The 19,082-nt window shown below is 37.7% G+C and overlaps 2 protein-coding genes across 5 annotated transcripts; one reads left to right on the top strand and one right to left on the bottom strand.

Annotated features, from left to right (window-relative positions):
* Nucleotides 1–661: 661 nt before the first annotated feature.
* Nucleotides 662–13,307, bottom strand: LOC139148278 (putative uncharacterized protein DDB_G0271606). 4 transcript variants are annotated; one of them, XM_070719631.1, is made up of 7 exons: nt 13,098–13,307; nt 12,572–12,648; nt 11,159–11,240; nt 9,777–10,683; nt 8,791–8,931; nt 4,383–4,571; nt 668–3,552 (listed from the first exon to the last, which is right to left on the bottom strand). In XM_070719631.1, the coding sequence occupies exons 1-7, from the start codon at nt 13,158–13,160 to the stop codon at nt 3,260–3,262; spliced, it is 1,752 nt and encodes a 583-aa protein (XP_070575732.1). In that variant the 5' UTR covers nt 13,161–13,307; the 3' UTR covers nt 668–3,259. The 4 variants fall into 4 exon arrangements, with proteins under 4 accessions (XP_070575730.1, XP_070575729.1, XP_070575732.1 ...); XM_070719627.1 differs by having other exon boundaries at nt 9,786–10,683; nt 13,098–13,296; XM_070719629.1 differs by lacking the exon at nt 8,791–8,931 and having other exon boundaries at nt 662–3,552; nt 9,786–10,683; nt 13,098–13,296.
* A 1,181-nt stretch (nt 13,308–14,488) lies between these two features.
* Nucleotides 14,489–18,575, top strand: LOC139148279 (proteasome subunit alpha type-7). The gene is made up of 6 exons (XM_070719632.1): nt 14,489–14,706; nt 15,192–15,318; nt 15,877–16,001; nt 16,411–16,533; nt 16,912–17,094; nt 17,562–18,575. Exons 1-6 carry the CDS (start codon nt 14,602–14,604, stop codon nt 17,667–17,669), a joined length of 771 nt encoding a protein of 256 aa, XP_070575733.1. The 5' UTR covers nt 14,489–14,601; the 3' UTR covers nt 17,670–18,575.
* Nucleotides 18,576–19,082: the final 507 nt, after the last annotated feature.

Genomic DNA, 19,082 nt, shown 5'->3' on the forward strand with positions numbered 1-19,082 from the left:
AAACTCTTTTGTTGAACTGAGGATATCAAGAAATAATATACAAGGCCTAAAACAAAACTGCTTTTTGGGATCAAAATAATAATTCTGAGGATTATTTCTACTGCACAGCAAAAGATAGCAATATCATAGTATTTAAATGAAACTGTCTCGTAACTTCTCAATGTTCTGTCAATTCCTTTCATTTTCTTGGATAGCAATTTAAATAAATATGTCCATAGCCATGCTACCAAGGTGAGTCATCCAAATACCATTTGATGGTAGATATCAAATTTGATCGTAGTATTTTTAAAATTTTGTTTTCACTTCATCTTGACATGTTTACTTCAACAAAGCAGATTTGGACTTGACTGATTGTAAAACGATATGCCTGCTTGCTTAGAAAATCTGAGTCACTTGGGGAATTCTTTGAAATTGCTTGATGTCAGCCTTAGACCACTCTGTAAAATTTTTAGCATCAAAGAAAACCTACGATCAGTAGCACTTCAATCTAGCATAGCGGGTGTGCTGCCATAAAGCTATTTCATAGGACACATGGTGATACTCTGGACAGATAAAAAATTGGAGTGTGCAAATTGGAGTGTGCAACATGTGTTCAAATGACATATTAAAGAGTAAAATTACTTTTTTCTTCTTTATAATTACTTAGTTTTTATTTTTTTTAAAATATATTTCTTATGTTGGCAATGGCAATGAAAACATATAGCAAAACTCTCCACAACATTTAACAGTTATTGTCAAGAAAGAAAAAACTTAAATTATCAATATCTCATTTTTTTTCTGCTGCCCAGCATTCTTTGCATCACAAAAATATCAAAAACATTGCTCAATACGTTGATATTCAATAAGTACACATTAAGCTGAACACAATAGAATGTGGCTAACCTCAAGGAGGGCACCACGACATGCGGTTTCCCTCAAAATAATTTATGACCCACATTAAAATCAATTACAGATTTTTCAGAAAATTAAAGGTCATACCATATACAGAGCAGTGTTGCCATGACTACTATCAAACAGTCATGCATATATGCAAATAAGCAGCAGGTGAATATGTGAATCAGTTTATTGACAGCACAAATAACCAACAGGCGTACTGCAATGATTGTCAATAAAGAATGGTTGTTTGTTGGCATGGCAACGTACATCCTCCTTTTAGTTCACTCAAGATACCTGTGAAAATTACGGATCACTTGTTTCTGACAACATTGCATTCAATAGTAATACCTGATACACTAATTATGGCAATTCAGGCAATAATATATGGTACACAATAGATTCTGCACAGTAAATGCCTGCTGATAGAGGCTTCCAATCCCACAGCTGGCATACAGTGTGGTGAGAGAACATGCTGCATAACCAGACACCAAGCCACTGTATCCTGCTAATTGTCTGGATTGATTTGAATATTTATAGGTAAAATGCACACCATGTAAAAAAACACTTTTAAACGCAATACCAAATCTAAATCAGTAATGCGCAAGGGTATCTATAGAGGGAGCCGGAGTGTATGAGTCACACTGCACATATGTCGTCTTTTAGGAACACATATAAAGCACAAGCATTCATATCATGCAGTTTTGGTGCCAGGCTTAGTACAAAACAGAACAACAGATGACAATTTTGTCATTTACTCTGCTTAAATATCACATGAAACAGTGTATTTTTAAGGCTGGTAACCGTAAATGTTACCGGACTTCCCCGGTCATTTAACTGGGGTTCCCCTTGGTATATCAATGCAATCAGATTAAGGAACAGCAGAAATGTTACTAGGGTTCCCAAATCATTTACCAACATTCCAGAATCTTAGAAAAACACTGTGACAAATGGCTTTGGATGAACAGCAGCCAAATTTAGTGACACCTACCGGTACATGTAAGTGATGTTCAGATTTTATATGGGTAGAGGTATAACTGTGAAACCCTCTATGCTGGACACTCACATTGGTCTCTCGGACACATCAATATTACCGTCAGCTGATAGACCATTTGTCTCTTTGACACAACAATATTACCATCAGCTGTTGGGGCATTAGTTTTAGGACAACCAACTTTCAAAAAAATCTGTCTACAGTACAGTCACTGTGTCTCCTGTTCATGCGGACATGTTTGTGATTTTGTGTACATCTTGCTGTGGAACACTTGCGGTCTCCTTGGAGGATGAAAGGTTATAGTGTAGAAAGTACTGGTATTTGTTTCCGTTTGTGTCATGTGTACAAGTCTCAAACTACTTTGCAAACTCTGATTTTCAACTGATTCTTCATTCATTGACCTGATTTGATTTCTGTTCAGTCTCATCAAGATAATGCACCGCTATAGCTTTCCCAGTAAAACTAAGTAGAAATCTATGAAAAGAGCCTATTTCTTCGCTCGAAAACACGCTGCAGTTATCAGCTGCTTTGAAATACATCACAGTGTTTGGAAATCATAAATAACAACCTAAACAAGCAATTGTAATACTGATATCTCGTCAAGTTGTGGCAGAAACTGTGTAACAGAGATCCCTGTTCAGTTAAGCCACATGTTTACAATCCAACTACATCATGTACAGTTGGAACAATCCAACATTGAGTAAAGACTACATCAAGGAATCCTAGTGGTGTTTATTTTTCAAATGTACTGGATATGCCCAATGCATTCACAGCTTTCATCAATCCTGGTGTACATAGTTGATCATAGCTGGTTATCAGTGATTCAACCAATCACTTGATAAGGAAACAGGAGACCTTCAGGGAAAACTGTATGCAAATCAATTCATGAAATAAATTGACCAATTGGACAGAATGTACCAATAAATTGACCAATTGGACACAATGTACCAATAAATTGACCAATTGGACACAATGTACCAATCTTGTTAGACGGGTACATTCTCTAACTTTGTGACCTCTCAATCTTGTACTTTACACGCTGGTTGCTGAAAAAAGCACGCCCTATGCCTGAAGTATCCCATATTTATGTGTCAGCAGCAAAAATGAAGAGCGCCCTCAATGCTAATGTCAGATGCCAAACTTGTACAGCTTTCTCAGACTGGAGAGAGTATTGCACTCAAAACACATCAAAAGATTATGTGTTTAACTCCCTGGTCTTGATTTAGTTTTCCTTAAATTCAAGTTTCCTATTTTTCAATTTTAAGGATCTGAAGTATAGCTACCTGCAAGCAATGTCAGCTGCTGAAAAAAAGTACACGCTAGTAACTCCTAGCAGTATATTATTATAAGTAAGTTATCTACTGTTGGTAGGGTGGTGGGTACTGACTCTGGTTATAGCTGCCACCATATGGGTTGGGTTGGTTCTGCTGGGGTCTGTTGTAAGGGTGATATCTCTGAGGTGCTCGGGGGCTGCTGCTGCTGTGTTTGTGGATAACCTGGGTAGTTCCCCTGCTGTGGAGTGCTGTACTGCGTGGGGGTTGGGTAGCCAGCCTGTGGCTGCTGAGGTGGTGGCTGTGGCTGCCCAGGCTGTGGTTGTGTCTGTGATTGTTGAACATAGCCCTGTTGTTGACTTGCATACTGCTGCTGGGAGTAACCCTGCTGTTGTGGTTGGTACTGCTGACCACCTGTCGGTGACAACCAGAAACACAATAAATGCCATTGGCTAAAAGACTGGCATCCTTAAAACCTATCCTCATAAAACCTATCTTCATTTAAATTGTGACATTCACATAGAATTTAACTCACAGACTTGGATATGAAACAGGCATAGGCAAATCTAGTGGTTTAACATCAGAAAAATGAAGTATTGTTGCTGATTACTGAGTTTTTCATTCCAATAACAGAAGACTTGTCACTATTAAAGAATGAATGCATGATGACCAAACTGGGCGTTTAGACCACTTTAATATGTTGATACAGGACCTACTGACTATCTGACGTGAAATGAGATTTGATCACACATTAACCTTTTCACACCTGACTTTCTGGTAACTTACAAGAGCTACCCCTATATATAGGTGTTTAGGTCTGAAAGGGTTAAAGACTGTGAAAGGTTTGAAAAGAGTTAAATACCGTTGTCCCCAACAATATGATTGTGAATTTGCCCTAAACCTTGAAAGATTTCTGAATTTTTTGATCGAGGATTTTTTCCATGTTTCCTTCAGTTAGCCCTACACAAATACAGGTACTGTGTAAAATTTCTTTTCATCACAGAGAATACGTTTGAGTCTGTAGCCTGTCAAATCGGCTTTTAGGGTATACTGAATGTTGACTGATCAATTGTAAGTGGCTTTTACACCAGAATCTCAATGAACATGATGTGACAATTCAATTTATCAAAATAATGCTCTCAGCATGTCAGACTAGAATACTTAGCACACAGAGCTTGACTGTGGTAAGAATGACTTTTTTTTGGGGGGGGGGGCGTTGTAAAGAGACAGACTTTGTTACATACCCTGCTGTGGTGACCTCCTGATCTGCATCATCTGTTGTGGGGTCATCATCTGGCCACTTTGTTGCTGCTGTTGTTGTTGCTGTTGCTGTTGCTGCTGTTGATATCTTTGCTGCATGTTGTATTGCTGTACAGGCCCTGTCGGTTGGCTGTTCACTGCAGGAGTGTTCTGTTGCTGTGACATCATTTGTCCTGAAAACATCCATTTATAATTCTTTCAAAAATGTAACAACTCCATCATGCGCTTACTGACATCTTGTAACTTTGACCCTAATCCTGCAAAGCTGTTGGCAATTGTCATGCCAAGTCAATGCAATATAGTACTTTCCATATATATACCAAATCGCCAGCCACGACCAGTGATAAACCAGGGTTCTCAAAATTTTTGAAGTAGGCGGAAAATTCAGAAAAGTAGCGGCGTTAGCTTCTGTGCGCAACCAAGTTCCCTGGGCGGGGGGGGGGGGGGGGGGGGGGGAGACAGTTCTGAGCAATTTCATGCATTCTTATACAGTGTATAAAAGGCTATTCCAACATACACACAGGGGGAGGGTTTCAGGGAGGGGGTCCCCTCCCTGTGTGCAAGAAATTTTTAAAATTTGAAGACATTTTGGAGTAATTTCATGCATTATTGTACTGTATGAAAGACCATTTCAGCATGAGAGTGTTAAGGATTATTTTTAAATTTGAAGACATTTCTGAGCAATTTCATGCATTCTTATACAGTGTATAAAAGGCTATTTCAACATACACAAAGGGGGAGGGTTTCAGGGACGGGGTGTGGGCAAGAAATTTTAAATTTTGAAGACATTTTGGAGTAATTTTATGCATTCTTGTACAGTATTAAAGACCGTTTCAGCATACAGAATAATCATTATCATTGCCAATTACAACATGTTTTCAAGGGATAAAGTTTTAAAAAAGTCAGAAAAATTAATTTGATACCACTCGGGCCTGTCAACTACATTCAGTTGACAAGGATAATAGCAAAATTTCACCAGACTGTTGTGTAGAATTTATGTTTAGCTCATGACTGGAACAAACATTTTGAAATACATCATAGAATGGGGCCTAGGGTTTTCACAACCCAGATAACGATCCGCTAGAATCCTGACCAGCCTGGCTGTACAAAGTGTTTTACTGATTTAAATAAACTTGATTGAAGATACAGTAAAATCAAAGAGTTTATTCAATTCAATGAATTATAGGAACACAATTTTCAGTGATTTTAATTCACTGTACTAATTTCACGATAAAACGAATCCGCGAGCTGATTATTAATTTTTTTGCTGATGTGAATATAATTGAAAAAGAGAGCTAAATTTCAGTGTTCATGTTTGATAAAACCTCAAACTAACGACACTGAACGCCAGCCTGTACTACACCGTGTGTATACAAAGCACCGGTAGTCAATGGCACTGTGATCGACGTAGCGTTTCAAAAGTACGAAAGGTGAGACCAAGTAATTTTTTGTTTGTTTAGATTTGATCTAAACCTCCCAAAACCAACAGACAAAGTCAGAAAATCAAAGTTTTCAAGCGTCGACTTTCTCTTCCGCGATGCACACAACCACGGCCCCTCCACAAAACGCGATGTCGATCGACTTGAGTTGAATATTGACATCGTGATCGACCATGGATAGATTGACGTGGCGTTTCGAAAGTATGAAAAATGAGACTCAGTAACTTGTGCATGTGGTCGCTTTAGATTTGATCAAAAACCTACCAAACCCATCAGACTAGGCCCTACTCTTACGCAGAAAACCAAAGCTCTCAAGCGTCGACTTTCTCTTCCGCGTTTGAGCGAAACAAAAGTCGGCTTCATTCGGAAATGGTCGGCTATTCGCGGGCATAACGTAATTGTATGTTAGTCCAATTTTCGGCTATACCCGATGTGAACGTCGGAATAATTCGGGCTGTGATCGGGCGAGCCAGGCGAGGTTGACCTCGAGAGCGATTGTGTACAGTATAGTACAACACGTTCGCTGATCGCGGTAGGACAGTGTTGGCAACAAGTTCACCGCGTAAATTGCTAGACTACATATAGCCACATCGGCACTTCTGAAATATTATCTGCGGCTTGCAAGACCACAAAAAAAATCTAATTATTGTTATCAAAACCAGAATTTCCGGGCCAGAGAGCGAAACAGTGCTGAAAAGTAGCCGGCCAAAATACGAAAGTAGCCGGTCAATTTGGCCGGCATCCGGCTAAAAATGAACACGCTGTAAACGTGGCTCAAACTGCCAATTTGACCACCATCGTTATTTATCAGGTATATAAGACATGCCAAATCAGTGTCAATAAATTATGGATCTTTCCCACATTTTACTGACTTGGCGGGATAGTAACCAAGGTTACAGGCCTGGCAGGAATAGCAAAGATAACCAATGTGTTTGTTCAAAGGGCCACAAAGCACCATGACTGTTACCTTTTACATAGGTCCCTTTGTATTGGTCTTACCTAACTGACAGGAACAACAGGGTTATACGAAATCTGATGGTGAATTCTGGTAGCACTGTTTCAAAGGATAACACTTACTGCAAAAACTGATGTTTTGACCTAAACAGGCAAAACATACCACTAAGTTGACTTACCATATACATTTTACTTATTAGTTTTGTGACAATTATCACTGATACCATGATATTGACAAATATTGCGCAAAAACAAAGGCTATGGCATTCATTGCAAAGCAGTTCTTTTCAAAATTTTGTTAAACAGTACAAGTATCACATAGTTATGCTGGGTGGGTTAGTATAATTGGCCTGATGCTGGTTGAATATGGACAAGTTGTGGGTATCAATATTGCAATACTGATACGACATCTGTACTACATACTACACAGCCTGCTAACCACTCTGATGAAGTTTTTCAGTTACGATTACTTTTTATGCAATGGGTATTATGCCTTTTTCAGCAAATTATGTTTCACCTACACAATTTTCAAAGAAAGTTCTCTGGTTATCTTACTAAGAATGGTCTCGTTTAAATGGCAACTTTGGATAGAGAATATAGTATTTTAACCATGCAAACAAATCCATTATTCTTCACACATCTTCAACTAATAATAAGTAATGCATATCCTACATGCATATCATTCTGCAAGTACTTGAAAACTCACAAAATATGAAAATTGTGACAGAGAGGTACTCTCGGAGAGGGAGAGATGAGGCAGGGGGGAGATGGAAAGGCAAGGTGAGAGGGATAGAGAGAGAATAAATTGAGGGAAGAAAGCATAGGGAATGAAATAGGAGAGAAATGCAGTGATGGCCTTGTTCTTTTTCCAGGTGGCCGAATTATCTAACCCATTCACGAAAATGGTTTGGCCCAAACCCATTGTTATCAATGGCTATTGTAGATCTGATCACAGGGAATGAGTTGAAGAGATTTAAAAAACTGCAGTAACCTTGAGGATGCACTGAAGAAATCAAAGCAAAGCAAACGAAAAAGGATCACTGCCAGGAACAAACACCAACTCTTGACAAAATAAGACTATGGACACAAAGACACTGATAGACCATGCTAGACAGCTCAACTCTTGGCATGTGAAAACCAAATATACTGTTCTTTATCAAGATTCCATACAAAATTTCTGTAATCTAAAGTATTGAATGGAAAGATGACAGATGGAAGAATCTGCCGTTGCACTGCGTGAATCAGTGAAGAGGTAAAACTATGCAAACTTTCAAGATTTTCTTGGGGTATAGAAATGAGGAAGAAACATACAATATGGCCGTACCGTAACATTTCATTTAGTTTCATGAAATGGTTGACGGTGTTGAATATCATTGCTGACACAGGGTATTCAATAAGCAAAGCTTTGATATCTTTTCAGCTCAAATGAGAAAAGTTTCTGTCTCTGCAAATAGCCATGACAACAGTAACAGAAAATACACGCAAGTGCAGCCATTTTAAACAGATCTGTAAACATACACACTGAGATAGTAGCATACACACTTGTGGCAGTTTTTTGTAGATTTCTTCACATTTTGATAGCTTCACAAGTGGCAAGTCTGAAGTAATTTGGTTAATATCAGCAGTGGTATCTGTTCAGTTTTGTAAAATGCTCCATGACTGGAATCTGTAACAATGTGCCTTTGGTCGATTTTAATACCTGACATGAGAAAACTACCAAATCTAACCCTTAAGATAAGTAAATACAACACACTATTGTCTCAATTAGGTATCTCGTATGAGGCATACAAAAAAATGAAAAATCTACCAAAACCAGAAAAAAAACAATATTAGTCATGCTAATGGGCTAATATTTTGACATAAATATTTTAGAAACACCAAATTTCAGCATAAAAATATGACAGGGTAACAGGTGACACGGTAAGACAGGCTGTTACCTGCAACAATCAAATGTATGAATAGTTTGAATTCTTTGCATGTAACTTTGTTTTAGTATTACCTTGTGGCATGGGCCGTGGGTAGTTTTGCATTCCCTGTGATGGTGGTTGTGTGTTATATGGAGGAACATTACCATGACTGTTGGTTGCCATGTTCATCTGGCTAGTAGGTGACATGGATGGATGAGTGTTCATACCAGCCCCTGGTTATGGAGGGTCAAATCAAACGTGATGAATGTGATGACACACGGCAAGCTGTGATGAAGTTAATGTCATTCTGATCATACACATGAAATTGAGCAAGGCATTATATGATAGACATGAGGATATGGCAACTATCTTCTGTACATGTCAGGGTTCAAAATTGATAAAGTGCTCCAACCCAAAGGCCAGCAGTGTTCATTTTGTACCACCAAATGAAAATGTTGGCAGTCCTTTTGGACCAACAAACTTCACCATGAAAGATTTGGAAGCTTTCAAGGTGATAGCCCTTTGAAATAGCTAGACATAACTGTGACTAAGCTGAATAATTTTTACTTTTTTCAAGACAGCAGTTTTTCCAGTTGACTTTAATTTCAAACCCAGCATGTACAAATGATATGTCAACATGACACCATTTGTTATCCATAATTTGAATCTACCCATTACATTGTCATCAGCTTTGAAATCTAACCTGCATGCATAGATGAATATGTCTTGCTACATGCACACACATAGGTGGACTCAAACCATCGAAAACTGCATGATCTTCACAACCGAATATGAACACCGACCGTATATCATACTTTGGCAATTTTCACACAATCTACAACACATCTACAACACATATACAACACAGATACAACTGCAGATAATATTCACATCTTAGTGGCATCTATAATGGATCCACTGATGAAATGTGAAATCTGACTATGAGTTGGATGTTATAAAACAGCAAATGCTGGTCATCAAGACAACACAAATTTTGCCATGAGATTTCTATAGAACAAACATACCCATTACTTTCTTTATACATGGGAAATATTGGGAAGAGAAGACTGTGACAAACCTCGCTCACCAGGCATTTGAGGATTTGAACTATTGGGGATGGAGTTGGGTCCCTGCTGGTATGGTGGCTGTGGCTGCTGCTGTGGTTGTGTTGGTCCGTAGTGAGACTGCGGTGATTGTTGGTGCTTGTATTGCTGCTGATGGTACTGTTGTTGTTGAGACATCTGTGGTTGCTGTTGGGGATTCTGTGGTTGCTGGGACATCTGTTGCTGAATATGGTGCTGCTGCATTTGCTGTGACTGCTGTTGCTGCTGCTGCTGTTGTGAAGGTGGTGGAGTTGGTTGATGCTGTGGTTGAGACTGCGGTGTCCTGGGTTGCTGTTCAGTATTTGCATTCTTTTCTTGTTGCTGGTCTGGTTGCTGCTCCTGCCCTGCATGACTTTCGTCTTGTTCTCCTTCCTCTTGTTCCTGTTTGCTTTCTTGTTTCATCTCTGGAGGTGGCTGCGGTGTCGGTGGCTGCTGTTGCTGCTGCTGCTGTTGTGGTGACTGTCTCTGTCGCTGCTGCTGCTGCTGAACATGCTGCTGAAACTGTTGCTGGAACTGCTGCTGTTGTTGCTGTGGCGGCTGCTGCTGCTGTTGTTGTTGTGGATGCTGCTGAGGAGATTGACGCTGTTGTTGTTGTTGTATGTGCTGTTGAAACTGCTGCTGGAATTGATGATGTTGGTATTGCTGCGACTGTTGATGGTGTTGCTGCTGTGGTGGCATCTGATGTGACTGTTGCTGCTGCTGGTGTTGTGGATGAACAACTCCACTGTCCCCTGATTGTTGCTGTTGACTGGGTTGCTGAGGTGGATATCCCATTGAGGCTTGGGAGACTGGAGGTTGACTTGATGGTGGCATATTTGAAGGGTGGTGATGTTGTAGCTGCTGTTGGGTTGGACCAGGACCTTGTTGAAATTGGGCTGGAGGCTAAATCCAAGGTTAGAAAACATAAAGAAGTAATATGAGACTCCTCTTGTCAATTCCATGACAGCAAACTGAAATACATCACATTTTATGGAGGCCAACCATCTATAATTTGATTAGTATTTTATTCTGACAAAAGTAATACATATAACGTATTAGTTAACATAACAGTATCATTTTTTAAATGATCTAATTCATCAAATAGGGGTACCTGATGAAGGTTTGGTTGAGATGAAATATTCAAATACTTTAATAACTTATTTCTATATTAGAGTCCATCTTTAGAATATCAAAGCGGAAGACATAACTGAACTGCTTTCAACTTGGAATACTCTATTGGGTAATATATTCTAGGTATCCTAGTCATGAATAGGAATTGAGGAACTCTCACATGGCAGGAGAGGATTAAATAGCATATCAAATTATTTAGTTTAGAGAACACTGAATTGAGTTGATATGACATGCAAAAAGTACTTACCGGGAGCAACTGTTGAACATTAGAATTTGAGTCTGCTACAGTTGCCAAATAAACTAAGTTCCGATGCAGGATTTGTTGGTAACTGTGAAAATGAGGAAAATTGTACAATACATAAAATTGCAAAGGAAACATTTGTATAATGTAATAGATGGTCATGAAGATGGGGTAATTAAGTTAAATTAAATATTCAGTAAACATTATCTGTAACCATGTCACTGAGTCCCACGTATTATATATACCAGTACTTACCATTCTGTCATCTGTCTTTGCAAAATAATGAATGTGTGAATATTATTGATAAATTCATAAATATGTCTATAATTAATGCATAAAATCAAATCAAATTCTCAAAAATGGTGGTCTACTTAAGTGAGTAACGAACATGTTGTTTGCCACTAACACATGAAATGCAACAAAATCACAGGACTGCTAACTATACCAAAAGTAAAGACATTCACATGTGACTACCTGTACAATACTTTGGATGAACTTGATGTAACATCCTCACATCACCCAAAGCCAAACAATGACTATTGATTTTTGAACAACTGATTATCACTTTTACATCCATTTCATTTTAACTCATGCAAACAACTGTCTGGCTGTAATCCTATTTCTTTACATCAATATGAATGTTATTTTGTCTACTTTTCTAACATCATCAATACACCATGTTAACTTCAAATTTAATTAAAAACACAGTCTTTTCTGTTACAAGTAACACACACCAAGAACGTTCCACAGAATGTGATTTGTCAAATTTTCTACCAGATACCTTTCAACAGTTACAGATATATAAAAAAATTACTTTATTACACTTCTGTATTCTCTGTAGATACAGTATGGTTGATAATAATAATAATAATAATAAATGGTATTTCTTGGTATGGGTGTTGTTTCTGTTGCCGGGAGTAATGACTCTACTAACATCAAAGAAAGTGAAAATCAAATGAGACGCAGTTTTGCATAGAGCTTGAAATGTCTGTTTCTTTTGTCTTCTAACAATCTGTAGTCACTTATGTAGGGCAACAAGCGATGCTAATTTGGAAATTTGACAGTCCTCTTATTCATCTAGTCCTGGGACAGTCTTAACAAAAGACAATGGTGCACTTTTTTCTTTGTTTCATTTTCAATTCATGAAATGTGAATCTTTGCTACATTTTACATTTTTTCTGCTAATTTATTACACTTAATATAACACACAGGAGTCTGGCGTACTCTGCTCACGTTTTGTAAATAACTAACTCTAAAAGGAAATCAAATAAACTAAAGTAGCTGTTTATATCATAGAACATACCTAGTCCAGATGAAAGATAGGGGATTTTTTCCTTTATATGGGATTTTAGACTGGGGATTTTAATATTACTGTAGCATTTGAGAATAAAATGTGTACATCTCATTGATCAAACTTACTGTGCACATTCTGCAGCTTTTCCTTTATTTTGGTAATCCAGGATTGTCTGAATGAGCTGATTGTTTTCATCCAACATCTGAGAAAAAAATTATACAAGTGTGATGTAGTTGTAATTTAAAAAAACAGGATACATAGAGATGTGCGATATATTCAATGTTTTAAATGGTCGTTAAAAACCGAAAAGGGACAGTACAGGTTAATTTAAATTTCCAGACGCTCGCTTTAAAGGAGCGCTGTCAATATTACAAATGAGTAAAAGTGGGTACTATTAACAGTTTTGTTGTGTCTCACGCATTTGTATGGCTTCGTTTATATAAGACACTCGTTGCGTCATGAAACATGGTCTTTTGGAGGAGGCGGAACTCTATGAACACCCTAAACGCAGCAAGCAACTCTTTGAGACAATATCTGCAGGCTAGGGGGAACAACAATACATTGACGAACACTTCGGTACAACATCAAGAAAAGTGAATCAGCGGTCAACACTAGTAAATAAATGCAAGTGTCCAAAGAACAATAGCTTACCTTTTGTATCGAAGCCGAGCTGGCCCTACCGCGTTGGTTCGGCGGTACAAAGGCTAGAGACATTTTGAAAGTAGCGTAATCGTCAGTAAACGCTGACCGGGTAGGCGATTTTACTACAGCGAATTTACCGCGCACTATACCAACAAAAGAGCTCTCGTGTTCGTTCTCATCAAAAACAACGTGACCTTCTGTAATGTGTAATATGGCCGCCTTTTAGTTTATACATGAGCACTGTATTTTAGGTTCACATTCAGAGTTGAATAAAACCAAATCACGATGACAGTCGTACATTCCATACTAGTAATATTGCTTTGTGACAATTTCGAACGCTAAAGGTAAAATTAATGTTTTCACATCAATATGGGCCATAAGTAAAATTTATAGAGCAGATAAAACAAAGAATGTAAAGTCTATTTTTAAATGATAAATGACAATTTCATAGTACTTGTGTTTCAAGGTGACTAAAATACATTTATATCTGGGTTTTCACAAGTTTAACGGGTATTAACTAAAAGGGTGTCTGGACCAAAAGTTAGCCAAATATATAATAGAAATAACAACAACAATAGCATAATTACATCATCAACAACAACAACAACAACAACAACAACAATAATTTGATTTGTCATACATTCACTAAGGGGTCTTCCATGTAGATATTACTTTATAATAATGGCACTATAAGCAAGCATTTAACAACTATGGTGTGGGTTTTCATTTATTTTGCTATTCTCACATTTTAGTCAATTGTTTATATGAATAAACAATTGTCATCCAAATTTTGTAACCAAAATAGCTAGTTAGCCGATGATCACTGTTTCCGCTTGGGAAAAAAATGTTATGTAACAAGGTAAGTTACACTATTTCGATCAAATGGTCCACATTATCAAGCATTTATTATGTTCACTCCATTTTACAGTTATTGTGCACAGGGAATAACGTGAACACGATTTCACGAATGTGATGCCGAAAAAGTTTGTATATTGAAGCATATTTGGAAAGAAACGTAAATTTTAAAAAAGTGTGCGGGGTGCTCGTGTCCTCTAATGATATTGGTCTACATTGTATATCTTATAATTGATTGAGGGAGAACAATGAATTAACCTCTATCTACGAATCAGTAGACCGATATTTTGGAACTACGAGAATGCGTACGCTCATTCCTCGATTCCTCAGGTTAGCGTACAATAAAACCACACTAGCCTTGGTCGCGGACAGCCTTATATCTGACATTATATACAAAAGCTTCAATCATGATGCAGTTTTAATAATATTTAAAAATTAAGCTAATTCTCCGTACATCATCTTTAAAAGCTTAAAATATAGCTCACTCGCTCTCTTTAATGTATTTTTAATTCACAAACAAATATATGTGTTTTAAATCAAGAGTAACTTAAAGGGTCTTTAAGGCCGCCATTTTAGATAGGGTCAAAGCGTGACACTGCAGATCATCTCCTCAGAGTTCCGAGTTTATATTGGGGCCAACGCCAGAGCTACTGCGAAAATGGGTACTGCAAGATATGATAGAGCCATCACCGTATTTTCACCTGATGGTCACCTCTTCCAAGTGGAATATGCGCAAGAAGCCGTGAAGAAGGGTTCGACGGCGGTAAGCGCATACCAACGATGCATCTTCCATCATATATATCGACCATCTTGCATTCCCTTTCACAAACATAATACCCAGATAACTGCACTGTGTATATTATCATCGTTACTGACTTTCTCAATTCTTGAAAGAAAAATTGCTGAAAAATTTCATAGAAACCCTTCTGTAATATTCGTCAATGGTGTGCAACATCTAATGAACATCGAAGTAATGTGCACATGACAGTCACAGCATAGAGCCTGTCACTGATCTGCTGATTGTGTGCTGCCTACATGTACATGGTCAGATGGTCATAGGTAGTACATGTTCACCAACCTACTATTGGGGTCTGTCGCGATTGCGCTTCCAAAAAATTTCAATTTTCAGTCATTCACAATTTTCTAGTAAGAAGTTGTGATAACAAACGAAAAAATATACGAAATATGAAGACAGTATGAGTATCCTAAGCCAATTATAAATTTTGTTTATATTTTTGTACTGTATAGGTGGGTGTGCGGGGTAAAGATATAGTCGTCCTAGGTGTGGAGAAGAAATCAGTAGCAAAGCTTCAAGAGGAACGAACCGTTCGCAAAATTTGTATTCTAGATGACCATGTGTGTATGGCTTTTGCAGGTGAGCTTGGAAATCATGACGCATGAGAACACTTTATTCATTTGACTCAACACTTCATTAGAGTTAAGTCATCACTACATACAAGACATCTCATTATTACATGAATATTTGCCCATTTGAAGGTCCAACATATCTACTCAAACCAAAAGGACTATAGCAATACTTGCTGTTGGAAAAGCTGTAGCTAAGAAGGCATGCGAGAAAACCTAACTAAAGTTATCTTGCTTAGCCATCCAGTAATTACAACTGACGCAGACATCAGACTTGATACAAATTGTGTCTTGCAACTTTGTTACTCTGCAGTGTGACTTTATAAAAGAATTATTTTCAATCAGACACTTTTTTCACAGGTTCTGTATTTCATGCATGTTCACAGATTGATCAATAAAACAGTTTTAATATAATGTTTTCACCTGTGCTAAAACCAGATTTCACTGGTCAGCAGAAGTAAAGAATGGATTTTTCAAAACCTAAGTCACTATCCTATATCCATTCCAATCTTTCAAGTTCTTCACTGCTTACAGATCTAATATCAATATATCATTGCATGCTTTTCAGGACTTACAGCAGATGCAAGGATTCTTATAAATCGAGCTAGGATAGAATGCCAGAGTCACAAATTAACCGTAGAAGATCCAGTAACACTTGAATACATCACCAGGTTTATAGCACAATTAAAACAGGTAATGTAATTTCTTTGCAAGTAAAAGGGACAGTGGTTCGTTAAAGGGTACCACAATCACAAAACACAATCGAGTACACAACCTGTCAAATACAATAAATTAAGTCTCAATAATGAGATCTTGTTGTTCAGATATCACTAAAACATGGTATTCAAAAAGAGTTGATCCACTGATAAGTACTTTTTTCCATGCTGTAATAATTTTGCTGTACCATGTCATGCTCAAAAATTATATTGCGGCAGATGTGGCCATACATGTACACTGTACAGGAATGTGAAGGCAGAAGCTATCAGCAGTGTCATTAATTCACTTCATACAACGAGGTGCATTTCACTATTTTCACAAATATCACATAATGGAAGATTTAAAGTGAATTTGAAAAGTGTTTTATTTCTTTTTCTCTCTCCAGAAATATACTCAAAGTAATGGTAGGCGTCCATTTGGCTTGTCTGCATTGATAGTTGGTTTTGACTTTGATGGTACACCAAATCTATTTCAGACTGATCCATCTGGCACATATCATGCATGGAAGGTAAGTATAAGAAGGCTTGCATATTGTTCATGATCTTGTCCATCCAAGTGCCAGTATTCAATAGTCAAATATGTCTGATTGGTGTTATTGGTAGTTGCCAGAACTTACAGAAATTGTCTTTCCAGGCTATTCCTTGGATGTACTGGCGTTGACTGCTTCTCAACCTGGAAAAATGGCACAAGCACAACACCTTTGTACTTTCTCTCATAATTTTTTTCAGCTCCAGGCTGGGATTAAACCTTGCAAAGTATTGTCAGGGCACACAGTCACCAATAAATCGCAAAAGTAACATTAAAAAAATGATTTCTTTACAGTTTTCTGTGCAAAAATACAAGCATTATACTTGCCATCTTTCAACTCAAACTTAATCTGTTACAGGCCAATGCAGTTGGTCGCAGTGCCAAGACAGTACGAGAATTTCTGGAGAAACACTATAGTGATGATGTTGCTACTTCAGATCATGAAACTATAAAACTGGCAATCAAAGCACTACTAGAGGTAGTACAGTCTGGAGCCAAGAATATTGAACTTGCAGTTATGAGAAGGAATCAGACCCTGAAGGTGAGCTTATAGGACTTTACAGTTTTCTGTGTCAAGGTCATGACCCAAGTGTATATCTGAAGGAGGTAATAAATGTGGACTTTTGTTTATGATGAATTTACATAAGGATTTATTCGTGACATAGCGATTAAACCAATTGGATGACTGACTTCACAGGACTGAGACTGTTGTACATTATGGGCGTTTGCAGAGGTTCTTACACAGTGCCATGTATCTTGCATTGTAATACAAGGCTGATCCTTAGAAGTGAAGTACTCCCTTCAAAAGCATCTTGCAACCCAAGTTGTGCTTCTACTGCAAGAAATGTCACAGATAATATTTAAACATTACAGGTAACACCTCGTCATAATTATCATCACTGAAAACAAACAGTAAGTGACACTTTCATAGGAGAATAAGATTATGTTAATTCCTACACCAAATGTGTTTACCCAGCCTATTTCATTGTGTATTTTCTTTTGTTTCAGATGCTTGAACTAGAAGAAATTGAAAAATATGTTGCAGAGATTGAGAAAGAAAAAGAAGAGGAAGCAGAGAAGAAGAAACAAAAGAAATCTGGTGCAGCAGAAAAGTAGAAAATGTCTCCCACTCACATCACCAACTACTGTATCATGTCTTGTGTAATTTTTCAGAGTTATCATAGTTTTTTGCCCATGCCCCACAGTATGTTCATATTATACTGTAACATGAATTGTGTTACATGATCAGATCCAGAGATTCTCTTGTTCATTTTGTATTGTGTACTCTTTGGGAACTGTTTGTTCCTAAGATTTTCATTTGTAAACTAGCAATCCACTTCATCAGGTGAATTTGCTACACAATGTTCGGCTCCCACTGAGCTTTCATGCACAACACCAGTCTGAATATGGATAGAATAATACAAGTAGAAACTATATTAAAATACCATTTCTATTGCCTGTAATTTATTTTAACTAGCAAACAAGGCCATCAAAACTGCTTGTGAAAACTTCCTTTATTCTGTCACTCCCATTTAATGTCTTAATCCTAGCAAACAACCATGTTGTACCATAAGTTGATGGTTAAAGGGGTACGATTGTGCATAGATTTATTTGTGTATGCAAACATTCCAGTCTGAACAAACAGTAACTTAGGGGGCATTGAGTAAGGTTCCAAGATTCTGACCTGATTGTAATTCTCAATAATCGCTCCCTGCTTTATGTACACCAATTTTGTATGCCAAGCATTGCTTACTGCTGATTCCCAGTTTCATTATCTTCTTGTAAAGTGAGTTCCAGGCTCTGAATGGGCATATGAACCTTTAATTGTACACAAGCACTAGCATTGGTTCATACCAGTTTTACGTAAATTTAGAGTTGAAAAACTCTTATATTACAATGGTAAAGGAAGTTTGTATTATTAACTGGAATGTACAGTTGACTTTCTTCCTTTCTGTAGTTTTTGTAGCATTTCAGTAATGTGCATTTGTAGCATATCAGTGAATAAAATTATGTTTATCATGATATTGTTCACAAGTGCTCTTTTTAGCTCATATTTGGTATGTATATAAATACCAAAAACAGCTTATATGTTGAGTCGGTGGCGTCTGTATGTATGTATGTATGTATGTATGTGTATATGTGCGGATGTATGCCCATCACACGCAAAAGCTCCCAAACCGCTACACCTACCATCTTAGTATTTGGTGTACAGGTAGACCCAGGGGTTGAGATGTGACGTTGTTCAAATGAACATGTCATTTTCAAAAATATGCAAATGAGGTAAGAAAAGGGGAAATCCTGCAAATGTGCAGGAGTGGTGGCAGTAACTGAAACAGCCCACACATCTGAGTAAGAGGTTATGACCTTTAACCTATTTGTATGCAGTGTACCTATTATGTGTAGGAGTGGTGGCAGTAACTGAAACAGCTTACGAGTCATTTCCTGTCATTGTCCATGAACTGTTACTTATTGGCAGACCTGCTCAAACTAAGAAGGACTGAGTTGAAACATTCCTCTGCTATGCATGTT

This window comes from Ptychodera flava, chromosome 13 (assembly GCF_041260155.1).
Source record: "Ptychodera flava strain L36383 chromosome 13, AS_Pfla_20210202, whole genome shotgun sequence".
Classification (NCBI taxonomy): Eukaryota; Metazoa; Hemichordata; class Enteropneusta; family Ptychoderidae; genus Ptychodera; species Ptychodera flava.

Bases quoted from the DNA above. Each gene is read 5' to 3' on its own strand.
- LOC139148279 (XM_070719632.1), top strand. From the start codon at position 14,602: ATGGGTACTGCAAGATATGATAGAGCCATCACCGTATTTTCACCTGAT. The intron at 14,707-15,191 runs GTAAGCGCATAC...TGTACTGTATAG, and splicing joins TGAAGAAGGGTTCGACGGCG to GTGGGTGTGCGGGGTAAAGA. The intron at 16,002-16,410 runs GTAATGTAATTT...TTCTCTCTCCAG, and splicing joins TTATAGCACAATTAAAACAG to AAATATACTCAAAGTAATGG.
- LOC139148278 (XM_070719631.1), bottom strand. From the start codon at position 13,160: ATGTCTCTAGCCTTTGTACCGCCGAACCAACGCGGTAGGGCCAGCTCG. The intron at 12,649-13,097 runs GTAAGCTATTGT...TTTTTTTCTCAG, and splicing joins GCTCGGCTTCGATACAAAAG to ATGTTGGATGAAAACAATCA. The intron at 8,932-9,776 runs GTTTGTCACAGT...CTCCATAACCAG, and splicing joins TCAAATGCCTGGTGAGCGAG to GGGCTGGTATGAACACTCAT.